At 40.0% G+C, this 20,501-nt stretch overlaps 2 protein-coding genes across 4 annotated transcripts in view; one reads left to right on the forward strand and one right to left on the reverse strand.

Annotated features, from left to right (window-relative positions):
- Positions 1-4,064: 4,064 nt before the first annotated feature.
- Positions 4,065-7,835, reverse strand: LOC121622147 (toll-like receptor 5). Its single transcript, XM_041959010.1, has 2 exons — positions 7,705-7,835; positions 4,065-6,249 (listed from the first exon to the last, which is right to left on the reverse strand). Exons 1-2 carry the CDS (start codon positions 7,780-7,782, stop codon positions 4,363-4,365), a joined length of 1,965 nt encoding a protein of 654 aa, XP_041814944.1. The 5' UTR covers positions 7,783-7,835; the 3' UTR covers positions 4,065-4,362.
- A 3,154-nt stretch (positions 7,836-10,989) lies between these two features.
- LOC121622483 (dystrobrevin beta-like) overlaps positions 10,990-20,501 on the forward strand; it is a 32,517-nt gene continuing 23,005 nt past the window's right edge. For all 3 annotated transcript variants that reach the window (XM_041959458.1, XM_041959460.1, XM_041959459.1), the window contains exons 1-2: positions 10,990-11,224; positions 19,322-19,372. The gene's annotated coding sequence lies outside the window, so the exon portion shown is untranslated. The remainder of the gene's footprint in view (positions 11,225-19,321; positions 19,373-20,501) is intronic.

Raw genomic sequence — 20,501 nt, forward strand, 5'->3', positions numbered from 1 at the left:
CACTGTGTGTGCTACAAACTACAGTCAGATGCTGTTTTCAGTGAATTTTTCAGTGTTAACCTACTTCCTCCACTGTCTCAACCACTTACAGATGCACACTGAGGGTTTTATGTGTTTAGTCATCAGTATCTGGGTACATAATTGACCCAGTTTGTTATAAAAAAAAATGTGACTTTAAATGCTCCGAGGCTTCATGAAGATGTTCATGTCTGTGCTTTTTGATGGAGGTTAAGAAACATGCAACTATACCTTTAATGAAGTCAAAGACTCACCACCAATGAAAGTGTACTACTGTAAGTTGAGTATCTGTCAATGCAGATGTTGCCACATTCTTTTGGCACATTTATCAGGCCTCATTTCAAGGTGCTTTTCATCAGATTCAGATTCATCAGACATTGAAATATTGATATTCATGCAAAAATGAGAAACAATTGTGTCCATGTTACAGAAAGCAGCTCCTTTAAATGTTTGCTGAATGCTGTTTATTTGCTCTTTGTAATGCACTCAACTCTATTGCCTCAAAATATTCATAAATTATGGTCTAAAAATAGGGCAGACGGTGATGCAAGGATGAACGTGATTGGGTTAAATCATTTAGGAACAAAATTATGGAAAACAAGCAGTTGATACCAGTCTACGTTGCCTCTAAACATTTCTCATGTGTGAACATTTTGTCATCTTAGCAGGTAAAATTATCCGTGTACGTTTCCCATCTGTGTCAGGACTGTAAAATATTGTATAAATGTGTGTGTGAGGGCTGTGGGGGGAGGGGGCGGAGGGAAGATGCCAATAGAAGAGGGGGGGGGTGGACGGGCGGATGCAGGGATCCAAAGACAATCAGGAAGTGAGGAAAGAGTGTGGAGGAGGTGGATACTGAGCCTGTTTCCATGGTAACCTGCCTGTAAAGGGTGATGGGATGGGGATGAGGGAGGGGGGGTGGGGGGTCTTGTGTATCCATATGTATGTAACATGGAGAGCCAGCCATGCTGAACTCATGTCTGCCTGACAAAAAAAAAAAAAAAAATCTAATAAAGACACTATCACAGGCGCCTGCTGGTCGATCAATCATGTTTAAATACCTCTAATCAATAGTTTAAGATTTATTTCGGGTTATTGAGTGTGTGTGCACTCAGTCTATGCATGTGTGAGATCGCCATCAGGAGCAATAATATCTCATTTTATTTAATCGTATTAAGGTTCCCAAGAGAAGAAGCTTTTCTTCCTGCGCTGCACATCACATGCAACATTTATGATACAGCCCAGAAAAACACACCAGCTAACAGCCAGGCAGAAAATCAGAGAATGCTCCAAAACACACAAATCCATGTAGTACATTATAAAGGTAGGCCAAAAGACCAAGGAGCTGTAGAGTCCAGCAGGTAAATATCCTATAAGACTGTTTAATACTCACAAATATGATTTATTTTACGAGGCCTGAGCTGCAACTAATTATTGTTCTCATCATTGATTAGTCAAGCTTTCAGTCACACTAGCAGTGTGAGTCCAGGGGTGGTGACGTGAGGCTCACATTTGTAGTTTTCAGTGAAATATCTTGACGAGCATTGCCATGAAATTTGGTGGCAACGCCTCAAAAACCCCTAAAGATGAATTCTAATAGGTTTGTGGATGTTTCCTCAACGGGTCAAATTTTTAATTGGTCCAACACTTTGATTTATGACCAAATGCCTGCAAATCTATTGACATTCCCATCAGCCTCAGCTCTGCTTTGTGCTTACTGCTAATTAGCAATGTTACCATGCTAACACAGTGAGACGGTGAACATGATAAACATTATATATGCTAAACATCAGCATGTTGACATTGTCATTGTAAGCATGTTAGCACGCTGAAGCTACCATGTGGCTCAAAGCACCGCTGTGCCGAGAGTCCAAATAGCTTGTTTTGTCCAGTCAGCAGTCAAAAACCTACGTTAATCAATTTCCAATAATATGAAACAGAGGAAAGCAGCAAATCCTCTCATGTGAGAGGCTGAAAGCAGCTGAACATACACTGATGAATCATATATCAACTCAATTGCTAATCAATAAATCAACTAAATGTTTCTTGAGAAGCTTTAGCCTCCACATATGGGCCTCGTGTGACGGAACAGTCCAAACATGCGCACAACAAAAAGGTGAAATCTCACAAATGCAAAGGCAGGCAAGTTATTACTGCTACTCACTCCTCAGGTTTAAAGCCAATATATGTAGAATCTGTATGAGACTGTGGACCGTCAGTCAGGATTCAGGTATTTTACCTGTCAGTCTGACATAAACATCCTACAGGTTTTCAATGCGCACACTCAAGTCTGTGATTTATAAGCGTTCACACGCAGACGTGTCGATAAATTCTCTCCTGCAGTCTGAGTCTTATCAGCAGCTGACCTGCAGGTGCAACACAGGTCTCTTCATCACTCATCTTCACCCCACGCCTGTCGACATTTAGTATTTTCTGACCAGAGAGCTCCTTGATTAGGACAGTATGAGCCCGTCTCCCAGTTAACATCAAATGATGTTGATGAATAACCATGGATTGAACTGTTTTAATGTTTACCTGTGCGATTAGGAAATAGTAAAATCAATCACATACAGAGTCCAAAAACACCTCAATGACACTGAACTGAACACTGCTGTTGTTATTGGCTTTGTTCCCTGTTTAACCCCCCTCAGCACTGATCAGACCTATTTATCCAGTTCACCTAATCATCCATCAGTTTGATGCTTATTCCCAGTTCCACCTTAATGAATCCTGGATTATCAAGGTTCTAGCTTCCCTGTGTGGCTGTGCAACTAAATGCTGCATTGCTGCACACTCATCCCAGCTGGGGGAAGTGTGGCTGGTAGCATTTTAGAGGTAGACATTGTGTGGAAAGGCAGCATTGAGCGCCACAGTCTATGGTTTGTAACTGGGTGGATGCTGCCCTCTGCTGTAGGAGGAGCATTATGCAGCTCCTGTACCAGCTCAAAGGAATATTACTCATTTATTTAAAATACTGCCCATATGTTGGCAGTGAGGTATTCACCAAAATCTCCAAAGAACTGAAATTAACCTTTTCTTTGATCAGTCACTTAAATTAAATCTTTGCTTTAGATTTTTTTGTGTTCATGATTGCAAAGCAGTGACACGACGTTGGACAGAAGAGAGGATGTGCCAATAAGCTGCTCACGTAAACAAACTTTAAATAAATGCATCAATTTCATGTCACAGTTGTTGCCTCTAATTGTGCAGATTTATGTCTGTGCTTGTTGTGGGTATGAGAGGAAACACATTATCCATATGTTGTACCTGATAACAACCAATCTGTTTACATTTGGTGCTGTTAATTTGTTTTAGTTTGCCCTCTTTTTTCCCTCTTTCTACATTAACTCAGCCTGCCATGAACTGGGGCAGAAGAAATTGATTTAGGCCATGCAGAGTGAAAACAGGGTAGTCTGCCACGAACCTACAGACACAGCCGTGGCGTCAGATGAAATACTGTCACTGTAAATTTAATGCAGACTTTACATGCTAAATTATAAATTAATGCAAGTCTGCTGGTCCAACAAAACGTTGGCGACTGTGCGTTAAAAACTGGGTTTCATTCTGGATAAACTTAAAGCCGGTGACAAATTGAATGAAAACCCTAAATAAAGCAGTGAAACATAAACGCTGAATGGTTTCAGTATGAAAATGATGCGATGGCCTTCACACCCTTCACATCTGTTAGTCAGCACTCTGTAGCACCATCAATGAATGCTGTTCAGCTTAGAGCCAGGTTCTTACACTGACGATTGACCAGCTGCTGTTTTACCAGACTAGATCTTCTCGAGCTCATTCATCCATCAGTTTTCCAAGCCTGCGTTTAATGCTCAGGGTCGTGGCAGGCTGGAACTTCTCCCAGCATGCACTGGAGGAGAAGTCAGTCTGCTACAGCCAAATGTAGGAGACTGTAGGGTTATTCTGCAGCTCCCCCTGCTGGTGTAATGATAGACACACAGTGGTGCCCAAACACAAAGTCAACAAAACCCTTAAAAAATCAGAAGCAGACACACATTTTGATTCAATATAAGTTTTTATCTTTCTGTTTCTGAGAATTTTGATTTTCACATTAGAAATACAAGAACAGTGTTGATGTGATTACTCCTGCAGAGGAACATGGTAGCTTCACATAATCGGTATATATTGATATAATGTACATTGATCTCATTGTTTCAGTACATCAGTTAAGAATATATAGTTGCAGCATATAAAGTCATTTATTTCTAGAAAAGATCTCATTCTGAAGCAAGAATTAATACTTAAAAATTTCAAAGTATTATATTATCTGCAATTGTACTAGATTTAGAGGCTATTATAATGTTTAAAGCATTTTGCATCTTTATTTTACTGCTGTGTGACCTGAGCAGAGTAATTTAACAGAGGGACATTATAGAAACCAGAAGGAAATTCACATCTGAGCTCATCAACAGGACTCAGGAACGTTACGTTGGTGTTGCTCAGCCAAGTCAGGAAGCTCTTCAGGTTTGGGTCGCAGTGAAATCTGTTCATATTTAGGTCGAGGGAGCTCAGAGAGTGAAAGGCGGCGGGGTCAGGGGAGGCTATGAAGTTGTTGGAGAGGTGGAGTACTTTGAGACTTTTGGGTAGTACATCAGGCGGGAGGTAAGTCAACGTGTTGGATGAGAGGTCCATGTCCACTACTGAGGTGAGACCCTTGAAAACATCCGGAGGAAGCGACTGCAGCGCGTTGAAGCTCAAGTTGAGACCAACCACTTGTCCAAGATGGTCAAACAGACTCAGGCATCTCCCCTGAGACCACATAGACTGCAGGGAGCTGCTGTGAAGATCCAGGACTGTTAAGTTACTCGGGCCAGTTGCAGAAACCTGTCTACTGAGTGTGCACCACCTGATTGTGTTTCCTCCATAGAAGAGAACATGGAGGCGTTTCAGTTCAGTCCAGAAGGTGTGAAGATCATCCAGGTTTGTTAATCTGTTGTCCTCGATGTTCAGATGTGTAATGTTTGTGGCAAACCGTACGAGACTGCTCACCGACGAGGCCGTCAACTTATTGTCATTCAGCAGGAGTACACTGAGGCTGGGTAGAGATGCAGGGAAGCCTAGATTCCGCAAAGAGTTTCCTGTCAGTTTTAATGCTTTCAAGTTGGGAAGTCCTCTAAATGAGCGATAGCCCAGTGCACCAATGTGATTGTAAGACAAGTCTAACACTTGCAGGTTTGTCAGAGAAGCAAAAGTGTTAGAATAGATTTCCCCAAGCAGGTTATTTGACAAGTTCAGCATTTTTAAATGTCCCTGAAGACCTTGAAAAGCATTTCTGTGTATCCGATTCACTCTGTTTTGGGAAATGTCAATGACTGTGACCTCTTTCAGTCGACTAAAAACCCCCTCTTGCAATGCAAATATCCTGTTTTTAGACAGATCCAATACGAGGAGCGAACTGTTCTTCAGGCCTTCAAACGTGCTGCGGTCTGGATCAGGGAGATTACTGAATGAAAATCCTTTACCCATGTGTCCTGACATTTTGAGATGGGAGATCTTTGTCCCTTCAATGGCTCTGAAAAACTGCTTGGATTTACCCGCACTAAACCCGCTGTTGGACAGGTCAAGGGTATGAAAAGACATTCCTCTGAAAGGGTTCCCACATACCTGCCAGTCAAAACCTTCACTTAACATGGCCGTAAAGTAAACAGAGTCCAAGTTCAGAACCTCAAAGTGCTTCCCCTGGAAACCAGCCAGATCAGGCTCACATATTTTGTCAATTTTGTTCAGCTTGAGATTCAGATCTTTCAAATTGGTCATGTTTGCAAAGAAAAGTGAAGGCTGGAGCCTGTTTATCTGGTTACCAAAGAGGTCAAGAGTCTCTAAGGAGGACAGTGGTTCCAGGTAGTTCTCCTTCAGTATGGATTCCTGAAGCGAACAGTGATCCAGGTGGAGATTTCGCAAACTGGACAGTCCCACGAAAGCCTCTGGCTCCAGCTGAAGGCCGGCGTTGAAGCCGAGCACCAGCCTCCTCAGGCGTCCTTGTCTGCTGAAGGCGTTGCTCCTGATTACAAGCGGCACATACTGTTGTCCGAGGTCCAGCTCCAGCAGCGACTCCAGGCCTGACAGGGAGGTGGAGTTGATCTCACCAATGTGGTTCATGCCCAGGTACAGGTGGGTGATGTGGGGAGGAAGAGAAGGAACCCAGCGGAGTTTGCAGGAGAAACAGCTGGCTACAGAACCCATTATGAGGCATGATGGAAAACAACCTGGCACCTGCAAGTGGAAATTTTAAAATGTATGTGGATTTTTTTCATTCTAAAGTCGGGCAATGATCAGTTACCGCTTAAGTCCAGTGTGCAGGATTTATGGGGATTTATTGGCAGAAATGAACCATAATATTCAGTGATGTTTTCATTAGTGTATAATCATGTGAAAATAAGAATCCTTGAGTTTCCATTAGCTTAGAATGAGCTCTTTTTATGTACAGGGGGAGCTGGTCCTCTAATACAGAGGCTGCCATGTTGCACCGCCATGTTTCTATGGTAACCCAGAACAGACAAAACAAAAACACTGACGGTAGAAAGTGCCTTTTTGATTATGAGCCAGCGTGGGTTCTCCTACACACTTGGAAAAGGAAGGAGTAAAGTGAGGGGAATTCAGTTGGTTGCAATATGATACCTCACCACTAGATGCCACTAAAGCCTACACACTGGTCCTTAAATGTTGAAATTTTGTTTTTTTTGTGTTGCACATGATCCTCTTTTTAGCTCAACGTAATGTTTGCTAATTTAGGCAACTTAAAAAAAATAACAAAAGCCTGTTGCACTTTTAATTTCAACATGTGCTGCAGAACTATGATGGGATAACCACCAGATGACAAAGGAATTAACAAAAAGGTAAACCTTTAAAGAACTACATCAGACGATCGATGAATTCATCTTTTTTTTTTAAATTCTGACTTTTTTTACTGGTCTGTAACTGTACTGACACAAATCAAACATTTTTTTTGTAATGTTTCATTCTTCTTGTGTGTTTTTCTAATGCATTTCTTTGCTTTTTAAAACAATGTTTTGAAAAAATAAACACAGAACGCCAAGAAGAAGTTGTGTGTTTTCATACATTGCTAATCCCTAATGAAACATTTCTAAATTCAGACTAATTATCAAATGATTTTTCATTATTTGATTGTGGATAATTACTGTTTTGAGAGCTTGTAAAAACATTCTGTTACACCAAAGACAATTCATTCTTCCTCTTTTGTATTATATATTGGATTATATACCAAGTCCACTTACTATAACTCACATAACATATGATATCTCCCTGTTGAGATAAGTTGCATTTTCTAATGGAAGACTTAATAGCTTTTATCTACTGTAGTCTGTTACTCGTTGTCCAAAACAGTGTAATCAGTATTTATATATCGCAGAAAATGACCATTTATCATTATTCTTTCTCTTTTGATGTAACTGTGTCCTTTTGGATGTAATCCTATATATAAAAAATATATCTTCTTTTAGAAATGATCTTCTCTGCTGCCTTTCTCCCCTAAAGAGACTTTCAGCATTACCAAAAACTGTAAATCCTTTGAAGTTCATTTTATGTTTAACCGGTCTTACACAAAGAAACTCATTTTGTCTTCATTTTAGGCTCATTTCCATGTACAGAGTTGCAGTATTAACAGTGCCATATTAATTCACATGTCTATTATGCTGTATTTTTATCTACCTGTAGGAAAACGCAGATGACAACCACCAGCGCCCGCATCTTCACGCTGCTTGCCAGAAGAAATTCAGCTCTTAACATCAGGATCCAGTCTTTGCTTTGTTAACGTCAGAGCTCTGTTCTGCAGAGTTTCCTACCTGTGTTTTTATATCTGAGCGCTTGCGTCACTGTTGTTCGACCCTGCTGCGTAAATATGAAGCAGAGTGGGGTTTCCCTTTTTTTGCCAGATTTTCATAAGATGGGAAGTACACTTGCATGCATTTTCTGATTAGGACGGCACATTGTTTTGCACAACTGGCTGTTTTTCAAAAATGTGGGTTTGTGTTGTGTAAGCTTGACCTTTTTTCCCAACATTGTATCTGAGATTGAACAGATGCTTTAAAACGTCAATTTTATGCATTTCAGAGGAGAGTTTTGCCTATCAGATATTTTTCCTTGCTAGCAGGAGGGTAGTTAAAGAAATATCCACCCAATTTACCATAAATGCCTGCCCCTATTAGCCTTCAGAAACCTCAGTTTCTCTCAAACCCTACCAGTTACAACATTCAGATAAAAAAAAAATGTATATGTTGCAGACATGGACTCAATTTCTTTACTGCAGTTTTGTTACTGTTGTTGTATTGACATTTCTAAGTGTATGCTGTGCTAAAAATGTACTAAAGTTAAGATGGTAATGTATGACGATATTACAGAAAATGTCACAAATTGTTATTGTGGTTATACGTTTTGACATGAAACAAGTATATTAATATGTTACTAGATACTCCTCTGACTTTATGAAGCGTCACTACAGTATGTACTTGCATTACTGTCTGCTGTTACATATAAGATGTTCAGCATTTTAAACCGTAAAGACCCCAAATCTTGTCACATTCATGCTAGTGATGAAACGACATGTGTAAATCAGTTACATCAATGCACTGAACATATTTGTACACAGGTGGATTTGAGTGGGAACTGTTTAGTCACAGCATGTGTTGGAAAACTTGTGGTCTGATTTTATGCAACCATCAACAAACAATTTCAATGAGTTGCATTTTTCTTCTGACAATTTCCATTAAAGTCTTTTCCTCTTTCTGATATCAAGACCTTGTAAGTTCTGTTGTTAGATGTTGAATAATTCTCCCTTCCTGCTGTAGATACTCAAATACACAGTGCTGGAATTAACTATTGTACTTTATGTACTTTACTTAAATATACATATGCTACTTTGAACTTCAACACAAATACATTTCAGATATATTGTACTTTTTCCACAACATTTGTCTGAAAACTTTATTTCCTTGTTACTTTACAGATTGTGAGTTTATATATATGATATATGAACAAATGGTATATAGATTAAAGTACCCAACAGTGTGTAATGTAGAAAACGATGGTTTCACCTCAACCAGCTGTGATGTGATTAAAATACTGCTTGAGTAAATGCATCAGTAATAAAAGTCCAATGATACGCCTCTCTGACCAACAAGTACTCTTACTTTTGATGCTTCAAGTACATTTTGCTGATAACACTTTTGTTTTTATACTTAAAATAAAATACTGAATGCATGACTTTTACTTAACCTCATATTTTCAAGGAGTAAAAGAGAGTAAAAAGTACTTCTTTTACCACTGCAGTTACAGTAGACTAGTGTGGTACATACATGTACTTCACTGTGAGGAGTTCAAGTTTGTCACCAGTTCTGTCCAGCTGCATAAACACTCAATATGGGCTTCAGATTATAAGAGTCAAATAATAATTTCTAATATTAGAGCCAGACAATGAAATGAAGAAGTGTTTACACTGCAGTGAGGGAAGGAGGGGGGGTATTACATAACAGTACATGATGTGGACTGATCTTGAGCACTCGAAATTATTCTGAGTAATTACCTTTAAATTTCAGTCAACTAACTAATCTCTGAATTGGTTAGCCTGCATAAAATGGTTGATGTTACATTTTCATTGTGCTCTGCAGAGTGCAGGGGTGTGCACGGTGCATACGTGTAGTTTAATCACACAGGGACGGTGAATTTCACAACCTCTGGAGAATGGAGGTTCGTCAAATACAATACAGAGAGGAAGAGAGGCTGAGGTTGACTGATACTGTGGCAATGATGTTACAGCTACTTATAGGAAGGAATAAAAAGAGATATGCAACTATTACTTATGTACCTTCACTCAAGTTACATAAGTACAATTTTGTGGTGCTTTTACTTAAATATTTAAATTTTCTGCCATTTTACTACATGTCAAAGGCAAATATTTTAGTTTTTACTTCCCCACACTTATATTTTTAAATTAAGTTGATGCATGACAACAGCCCAGGAGCCAAAAAAGCCACATATTCACTGTATGTCACTTGCTTTTTTTTTGGTAATTTCATTAATAACATATAAACCACCAAAGTACAATCTCCACCAGGCAGACCCTGCAGTATTAGCTGATCTTGTCTTGCAGAGAGACACTTTATTTTGGAATATATACTGCGCTCACACAATAAAATGGCATTTAACCAGCTTCCACATACAAAACTAACTTTGTCACATACATCATTAAACAGATACAGTGTGTGTACTGAAATGCTGCAATTTAAATTATTAACCAAATATTTTACAATAAATAAATGCATGATCCTACATTGTATGATCACAATAGAGCTGAACATTGAACTTTGAGTTGAGGCTAAAGTTAAATTAAAGTAAATTAAAAATAAACAAGGATAGGGATTAAAAACAAGCAGTAAGTACAATACTTATATATTAAATGTTGTGTGGATGAAACCTGCAGTAGCACAAAATAATATTAGAAATATTAGTCAAGTTCAAGTATGTCAAAACTCATAATAAGTTTAGCTACCTGGTTACTTTCCACCACTGGACACACTGTTGTAAACTAATCTAGCAGTACTAGTAGTTGAGTAGTTTAATACTAGTAGTTTGATGCCTTCCCCTGAGGCTAAGCTAGCATAAAAATAGCATAAGAGGTAGCATTTCTGGGGTGTACCCGCTTTATGGATGCGGTTTCTCAGACGTTTAACAGCAGTTAACGGTTGGAAGCTGTTACGGCTAAAGCAGCTGACAAAGTTACCGCTTATCCCTCCTGTGTGACACATATTTAAGCCCAAAAAGGGAGTTAGTTACCGTAGCGAACTAAAATTGTACTGTTAGCCGTCAAGTGGGTGTTGAGTTGGTTTTGTGTCAGCAGCGTACACCGCTCGCTGTCACAGGGGAGGGGGCAGGACGGGACCGACGAGAGGAGTGACTTTCTTTCAAAAATAGTACACTTCATCACAGCAGCAACCGGTTCAGCGGCAGCGGCGGGCGGGTACGGAGGGTGTGAAACATGGCTCACAACGGATATAAATAACGGGACCGGGACGATATTATTAAAACCAAAGAGGAGGCCGAAAAAACGCGGCGTAAAGAGGAAGCGAACACTTGAAGAGAGAGTAAACTGGGTCACAGCTAGCTAAAGTCAGTGCCACACGTTTCAGTGTTGATGTTGGTATTTGGCCACGAATACCTGCCGAAAAGAGTCCCGGTGAGTATACCCCGTTTCACGTAGTCCGTAATAGGACATAGCGAGCAGGGTCACAAAGACAAAAAGTTTAGGTTTTGGTTGAAATAAGTGGCTTTCACTGTTAAAAAAACTCCTGCGAGTTTGGAGAGTTTAGGAACACATTCATTCGGGGGAACAAGGTGAACAGGGAGTTAAACTTTTCTGCAATATGGCCGCTCAGATGTCACGCAGCTTCCCAGAAGTAACGTTCGGCACAACTAAAATGAGCCTTTGACTCAAGTCTTTGACATTCACGGCAGCTCACCGCACCGTTGAAATATCGTACTTATATTAAATGTCTGTTGCGGTGTCCGTTTCTGTGTCGGGCGCTGTAGTAGCCCTAAGTCATGCCCACTTTTCAAATCAAAACTACTATTGGTGTTTGACCTGTACGTAGTAATTCTGGTCTCCTCTGTGGGAGGAGGAACGATTTTCCATTCAAAAATGTGGCAATTTTACGTTGTCTCTTCATCGCCAAGCGTGCAGACTTTGTGGAGTAAAACTTATGACTTTTTGGTAGTTGTTAGTGTCCACTGTGAAATTCGGCACATCGTATGTGAAGTGGCTCTGATTGAGGCTTAGTGGCATCTGTATGTACAATTTAAATGCAACAAGCTGAATGGAGACAGATGTAAGACTTTTGTAAAAGGAATGCCAATGTTGGGGCTAATGAATCACTAATCTGGCTGCCTGGGTGAAATGAAATGATCCATTAAATCATAATATGCTTTAATGACTCATCAGCAGTGTAATGGATCATTCCATCTGACCTGTGGGGTCAGCTGAAATGATTTATCACACCCCAGCCAGCCAAAAGGTGTTATCAGAGACGGCTTTGCAGAGTATGAGAGCCCCAACCCCCACCCAATACACCCCAAAATGTATTTAGAGCATATATAAAGTGCAGATAATAAAATCGGGATAAGCTCTGCCTGCCGTCCACATAAGACTAAGCTGCTGTGGAAGAAGATTTCTGGAGGAAATTTGAATTCCTGATCCAACAAACTGTAAAATCCAGGGCTGCACACATATGCATGTCAGGGTGCATGCACTTTTAAGTTTATTCACTGCATCAGTATGACAGAGGAGGAAAAGAGGATGCAGCTCAACATTTTTTGTGTTTATTCACCATTTTAATAAGATGCCAAAGCAACAATATCATTAGAGAGATTATATTTGTTTTTTAACATCAATATTTTTGATAAATATATTTTTGAGAGTTTAAAAATAGTTTCTTAATGACATTCAACATCCTTTTCATATCACTACTTTACTTTCTATATACTGATATATCCATGATTGGCTTATATTGGACTCTGTTGTACTTTATATGACTGGTTTATTGTCAGGCTGTAGTTCATAAATGCTCTTGCTCATAAAACACTTTAATTCTTTGTGTTTTTCTACCGCCCACTGAATATTTCATTCGTAAAGGTTGAGTAGTCAAAATTATACTTTGGTTTTGTGACTATAAACCAAAGAAACAGATTTCATATTAGATTCTGCTGTCTGCACCCCAATTAAAAAATTGAAAATGCAGATGTTTTCTCTTCAAGCAACTGTTAACAATAAAAAAGTGTGACGACCGTCAGCCAAGCAGCTCTGTTTTTACTTCTTTGTTTAACCAGCAGCTAATGATCAAACAGTCAAATAATGGTCCAGTTTATTAACTAGCAGTGCAATTATAGGTTCTGACAGAAACATATGGTTGGTATAAAAATCCAAAACCCAGACCAAAAACAGTGAGTCTATTTTCAAGTGTCTGTCAGGCCAGGTTGCAGACTTTTCCAAACTGTTGCTCCCTGTGGAGGAAACTAAAGAGAGGGGGATGACACTAATTGATGGGCTGTGTCCCAAACTGCCACCTGAGGGTCTTTACTTTTCCATGGTAGATGCATATTTTATACTTTGATTGGGCAGTGGGTGATTTGTTACATATTTCACAGGGCAAAAGAAGAATTAACTGTCCCAGTTTTCTTGGCACCCACCACCCAGCACTGATTTGGGGTCTGAGTTTCATTTTTTATCAAGCGTTGTATTTTATTTGATTTACCTACAGAGAATCACTGTGCTTTCTTCACACCAGCCTCTGCTTTGTAACACTTCATCTCAGAGTCTCCATATGGAAAGATTTTAGTTGTTGATTTACAGTAGTGCTGATTGTGTTACTGTCTCCACTGTGGGTGGGGAGATAATAGTGGTGAGGATGAAACCTACGATTAGAAGAGCAGTCATTCCAATCCAGCCTCTAGTTAATGTAATTTCTCAAACGTTAAATTATAGTGAAATTTAAGTATTCCTCATTTTGCACGGAGGAGCTGTTGGATGGCTCTCCAATCCTCTGGGGGACAAGAGCTCTTTACACATGTGAGCTTTACTGTTTGGTATGTTTGATGCCTCTGAGTTAATGCTCAGGTAGCTTGCTCAATAGCAGTAAAATACAGTGCAGTGTAATGACAGTTAGTTAAGCTTGGATAAAAACTACCAGTCTTTGTCACTGATTAATAGTTAGTTTGTATAACAGCTTGTATTGAATTCCTGCAGTGGTTTTCTAAGGTCACAGATATTAGCTCCTCTGTCAGTCTGTTCATAGATCTGCTGTAGAGTTTGGTGACTAATCTGAGGGAATCTAGTACAAATATTTGGATTATTCCTTATTCCTTTATCCAATCATGTGTTCACAAAGTGGTGAACCTCGCTCCATTCTCGCCTGTGAACCACTGAGCCTTTCCAGGATGCTCCTTTCATACCCAATCATGATACTATCACCTGTTACCAATCAACCTGTTTACCTGTGCAATGTTCCAAACAGGTGTTTTAGGAGCGTTCCACAACTTTCCCAGTCTTTAGCTGCTCCGGCCCCAAACATGTTGCTGCAATCAAATTCAGAATACGCAGATATTTACAAAAATCAATGAAGCTGATGAGGTCAAACATAAAATATACGGTCTATACAGTGCTGTTTTCAATTGAGTATATGTCAAAAAGGATCAGTAAATGGCCACATTCAATTTTTTCTATGTCCTGCACAACTTCCCAACTTTTACTGGATTTAGGGTTATGTGGCTGCTATAAAATTGCTTGCTCAGGAGCAAAGAAATAGATAAAAGCTAATTGTTTAGGTCTATGACTGAGACAACGGATTTTTGCAATCATGATTTAAGTTGAATTTTGGAATCTTTGTCCTCCCACCCCTGAAATCTTTCATATAAACTGCAAGCTGGTTGCACATACAGTGAAGTATTTCAGGTATGTCAGGCTTCAGGTTCAATGTCAAATCAAACTTTTCACGCTGTTATGCACTCGGGTTTCTTCAGGACAGTAGACACAACTTTCACTTCCTGTCTCTGTTTTCTCTGTGTTTCTCTTGTACTCTCTTCCTGTGTCTTTCAACATCTGTTTCTCACTTTTTGCATCCTTCCATTCTGACTTCTTAGTGTATCTTGATTCCTCTTTGTCTTTTATCTTCATATCCTCATATCTTTATCTTTCATTCCTGCTGTATTCTTCTCTGTCTCTATGCTTTACTGTTTCTCTCTTCATTCCATCCTCCCCTTTGCAGTTAACATGGCAGCCTTACAGTTCTCAGGGTGTACCAGCCTCACCACCTAAAACCTTAATCTGTTCAGGTTTCAGTTCTAGACTTAAGTCTCCTGTGGTTCCAGGCACAGGTCTAGGGTTTGTTTAAATGTAAACGGATGTGAGAGGGGTGATAATAGGACACACATGCTATGTTCACAAAATTTACCACTGCATCAGGCATTCAGACTGAAAACAGCACTCTGTTACTGTAAAACAATGCAAGGGTGGCGTTGGTGGAGGTGTGTTGCTTCAGGTACTGGTGAGATGATGAAATACAGCCCAGGAAGGTCGGTTTGAGTAATAGATACATGAGTTTGAAAACTTTTCAACTGCCAGATCAATTCAAAGTGGTTTTCACAGTGATGTGATGTGGAGCTTGGTGACTAATCTGTGAGAATCCGGTACAAGTACTTTGCTATTGCTGATACTCCACAAGAAAAATACTGCCATGATTCCAAAAAAGTTGTGTAAAAAACAGAATGCAACCATTTGCAAACAAACTGTGTTTACTGACAACAGTTTTACAAAGTGTTCCTGAGCCCGTGTGGTAACATCCCAGTGATGGACCTCGCTCCATCCTTACTTGTGAATGACTTTCCACGATGCCCCTTTTTATACCCAGATTACATATAAGCATATATTTACAAAAAAAATAGTTTTTTGTGACAATCTCCAGACAAGCTGGAGAAATACTAGTGATCTACCAAGAATGTGTGCTTGCAACATGCTGCATCATGACATTGCATTGCGCTGTGGCAAAACCTGAGTCAGATTCACATTTTTTGGCAGATGAACATGCATTCTTTTGGCAAAGCACAATGTGTAACTTGGCACATATGCCCGCTGTTCAAGTGCATGAATTTGCATTAATTAATTAGCAAATTCTGCATTTTTTCATGCAGTGTTTTTGTCTGTTTGAATACAGTCCTGGAGATCTTAAAGCCAAGTGTTTTTCCAGTTTGGCTTTAGAATCGCTTAAAATCACCAACTTGAGTTCAGTGCTTGAATCAAATCCAATAACGCCAGTCCAGGCTTGGTATTAAGTTTTATTTTAAACAGAAGAGCCCCTCTTGAATTTTGGTGGAATAGGAGCAGGTTCTCTGGGGTTTTGGTACAACTGATTTGGTCTGTAATCATCTCTACAACAGACTCCACCATGCCTCCACCTCAGAATATGCTATAACTTCTGGACCAGTTCTCCAAACACTCTCGGCATGCTAGCTGTCCATCTTAAATGTGTCACCGGAGACGTGTTGCTTCTGTTTTTACCTGCCTGGTGACAACCCCGGGGTCATACTGGGTCAATCGGGGTGTCTCTATGGCAGCACAGGGATCAGAGGTCAGGACTGAAAGACATGAGAAGCAGGGAGAGACTTTTGCTTCGACCTGCTTGTAATCAGTGCAGTTGAAAGTGTTTCTCTGTGGAAAAGAAGTTAAGGTTGTTCTATTTTTAATATCTGATTTTTTTTTACAATCAGAACACAGTCTGCTATTTCAAAATTTGACCACTTTTGCTAAGACATTAAAAAATGAACATCGATTTTTTGCTGAAACGATTCATCATTTGTTAGAAAATTAATGAGTTCATTGTTCAGTTTCAATCAAAAATACTTGAATCCAGCTTCTCAAATGTGATGATTCACTACTTTTCTTTACTTATATATTAGAAATTGAATGGTTTGTTGCAGCCCTATGTCATGCAACGCTTAAATCTCCGTTGATACCCAGAGTATCATTACGGCTCTTACAAATACTGCTCCCCTACTCAGACATATCCATGCATGCTTTCTGCAGCACACAGGAATTAGTTCAGGTTATTAAGGCCTCCAATAATCAACCACTTTAGTGTCAATCAGAGCATAATCATTCTGTCAAACAAGTCTCATCCCAGGGCTGGATTACATTGACGAGACCCAGATCATTTTTTCTGTGAAGAGACTAATTTCATTTCCTCGTCCTGTAGAAACCACAGTGAAAATGCTCCAGCTTTTTATTTAATATCTAGTGACAGTTTATTTGGTCTGCATTACCCCTAAAATGTTTCAGGACATTTGAGACGGAGGCAAACCACCAGTAATGCAGTCAAGTCTTCAAAATGTACAAACTTCCAAGCCTCTCAATTTCCTGAAACCTTAACTTTAAAAAAAAATAATTTAGAAAGTTGCTGCAGAGCTTTTGTCGTGATTTGTGGGTCTGGCCAACCAGCCTCATCTGTTTCGTGTGTTACAGGAAAGGGTCGTTTAGAGGATAAATCAAGCTCATTGGTATTTCAGCAACGCCAGTATCTAATGTTGCAGCATACTGTATATATATCATGCATAACATACACACACACACACACACACACCCTGGTCAGGTCCTGTCAGGGCAGACAGTGAGAATAGCGAGCAGCTGCAAATGGTAATGTGCTCATGTGGCATGCATGGTGCGTGTGTGGTGTGTGGTAAACACCCTCTTACCCCTCTTTAGTACCACCTCGCCTGCCTGACGCCTGTTGCCGTATCGGTGCCATTGCTGGATTGCTTCATTCTGTCCCACAACACTTTAATTTGTGGATTCACCCACAGAACACCGCGGTGAGTCGAGTGTGGGTGTTGATACAGAAGGATTTTTTGGCTATAAAACCCAGCCTGCAGTGTGCATGAATGTTTTAGACTGAGAGCAGCTGATTCCTAAGAACAGGTGTGCATGTGAGAGTGTGAGAGAGTACGGTTCGTGGAGGACGTAGTGTGTGTTTGTTTTTAGGACCATTTGCTTTTTTCAGGTGTTGGGCCTACATAAGTAAAACCACTGTTCTGATGCGATACTGTAGTGTGTGTGTGTGTGTGTGTTGTGTGTGTGTGTGTGTGTGGGGGGGGTTACTACACAGGTGCACTGGTTGGGTGGTCTGCACTGATGCGACGCCAAACACAGCCACACAAACATCCTGTAATGCGTAGAGAGAGAAGTAAATGTTAACGAGACTGAACATAATATTTGTCTCATGCAGTCATGCATGATTACTCGAGTATATGTGCATCAACAGTACTTATGTATAGGACTGCAACTAAAGATTATGATTATATTTTCATTGATTCATCTGTGGATTCTATTTTTGAGTAGTTGATTCATCATTAGGCGAGACAGTGAACCGGGTAGCTCCCCACTGGAAATGCACAAGCCAGCGCATTCATAGTTACAGACCCAAGCCAGGATAAATGGAGAACAAGAAGCAGAAGTAGAAGAAGAAGAAGGAACTAATTTTCTCTGTCCCATTTGATTTTTTTTCTCTAACCACTACCAATATGAAAAACAATACTTTTTTTTTTAATATCTCTGTTTGGGCAAAATAAAGTTGTTTTTTGTAAAAGGTTAAATAAAGGACACATCAGATCAAGATCATGAGCACCATTTGAGGTAACCAGACATCATATTCTTGTCACTGATTTGTCAACATGTCTGGTGATAACGTGCTAGCAAACAGCATGTTTTAACTTTGCTATTGGCTTAGAGTGACATGAATGACATTGTGTCACTGTTTTTTCTTGTGTTTGGTGTTTGTTGCTTCTGTGGCATTTGAATTTTCACATGTAAGGTAATGAAATATTTTCAGTACGCATGTGTCTGATATCGTTCTGTCTGTCTCGCTTGTGACAGAGGCGGCAACTGTCTGCCTCTTGCAGGTTTGTTTTTTATTGACATTCAGGCTGGATGTAGTTTGCATCCAACTTTCTTTGGGTTTTGAGTAAATTCACACCCATTTTAGAAAGCTGTCTGCATGCGGTCAGCTCCGTTAACGCGCAGTTAATGCACAGAAACATAATGCAAATGCAGAAATATTCCATGTTTTGTGCTCATTATATCCACGAGGCTTAAGGTAGACTGCAGTATTTGTGGGACAATATTCTGATCTTCTGTTGTGGGAGGATTGCTGAGAGCTTGTTGAACAGAGCTTAATGACATGTCAGCGTGTGAAAGCATTGCATTTGTTATATTTTGTTTGGGGAGGATTTTGGTGGCACTTGGCAGCTGTTCAGCATTTGCAGTCCTCTCTAATACTTCTCACAGAAACACTTCAAACAAAGGAATGGATGACAATGTTGCAAATGGTCATAACTCATAAACAACTGCTTGGTATTGATCGACTTAACAAGTTGAACGAATCTTAAATGATCCACAAATGTGTAAAGCATTAACATGGATTGACAAGTGTGACTGTAGCATTATTAGAGGGAGCCCTTTGTAATCTAAGGGTCTAGTTTTTTGAACATGGGAGTTTACATAACATAGCAAGACAGATTATAACTGACCAGAAATGAGTTATAATAAAAATGGTTTTTGACAGGTCCAGTGAGTGTGAAGAGATGTTGGAGGCTGTGTGCTCTGCTGGCCGTGTTTAATGTGTGTCTATATTAGAGTGTGTCCTGTGCTGTCTCCAAAGAGCCTCTTACATCATTGTCCACAACCTGAAAAGACTTTTCAAATTGCTTTTCTCTTCTCTGTGTGTCTCTCTGTTAGACGTCCTTTATTGAGGCTCCTCTGTCCTGTGTGACCCCCTGACACAGAGAGGTATGACCACACACACACACACAAGCATACAACACATCCTCTATATGGGGGATGCAGTGGCACTGCGTTTTTACCAAAACTGAAGCATTCAGCTGTGTTTATGTTCAACCCCATCTTGGCAGAAGTATATGTGTGAGACTGAGAGTGTATTCTCCGGGCCAGAGTGTGTATATTCAGAGCAGTGTGTGTTGTTTGTGTGTTTGTTTCCATAAAGCTCAGCAAATGTCAGCTGTAGTAAAACACCATGTTGCATCAGCAGTGTGCATCGCCACCCACACAAGCATAGAAAAACAGCTCACATGCAGTCAGCTGTATGAACCTCGCCACTTCCGTTCCCCTCTCTGTCTGCCTCTCCGCCTCCACACTTTGTTTTCTATAAGATAAGATAAAAAAAAAAAAGCGAAAAGGTGTTCTCTACAGCTGAGCTCCTAAAGAGAAAACCTTAACCTGCAGAGCACGAAAGTCTTCATTTGCTGCAGAGTTTCCGCTGAGTGTGTGTGGGTTTTGTGAACAAAGCTCTTTATGTCATTATCACCTCAGCATAAAATCCAGTTTTACTACCAAGACTGCAATGTAAGCAGTGTGGGGGTGAAGCAATTGTAATGCAAGCAAATGTAATGACTTTGTGCTGTAATAGCAGAAACAATTAGACAGTTGTCAGAGCTGAAGCATGTGTATTTTTAGCCATGCTCGCAGTGTGCAGTGTAAAGTTGGTCCGGCTGTCTGTACGTCGAGACCGAAATATCTCGACAACTGTTGGGGGGATTGGCATGAAATTTGGTGAAGATGTACTTGTTCGTTTTGTGATCCCTTAAATTGAACCTAGCCTTAACCTTAACCTTAACATTAAAGTTCAAAATATTCAAAATAAGTTTGATGAGAAATGGCACAAAGCAGATTTCCTGTAGCTTTAAGTACTTTCCATAAGGTTGCCTTTATCCTTTAACAAGAGGACAGAACAACAAACATCAATGCTTCGGGTTTCCTGATCATCTAAATTCAAGTTATCATGAAGAATGCTGATGAGAGAAGAGATAACTGTCAGTCTGACTCTTGACACAAAACCCATCAACCAAAAAAGGGTAGCAAACTTAGTCTATCAGCCAGTAATAAGAACTGTGATCTTATC

Source organism: Chelmon rostratus, chromosome 18, assembly GCF_017976325.1.
Source record: "Chelmon rostratus isolate fCheRos1 chromosome 18, fCheRos1.pri, whole genome shotgun sequence".
Taxonomy (NCBI): domain Eukaryota; kingdom Metazoa; phylum Chordata; class Actinopteri; order Chaetodontiformes; family Chaetodontidae; genus Chelmon; species Chelmon rostratus.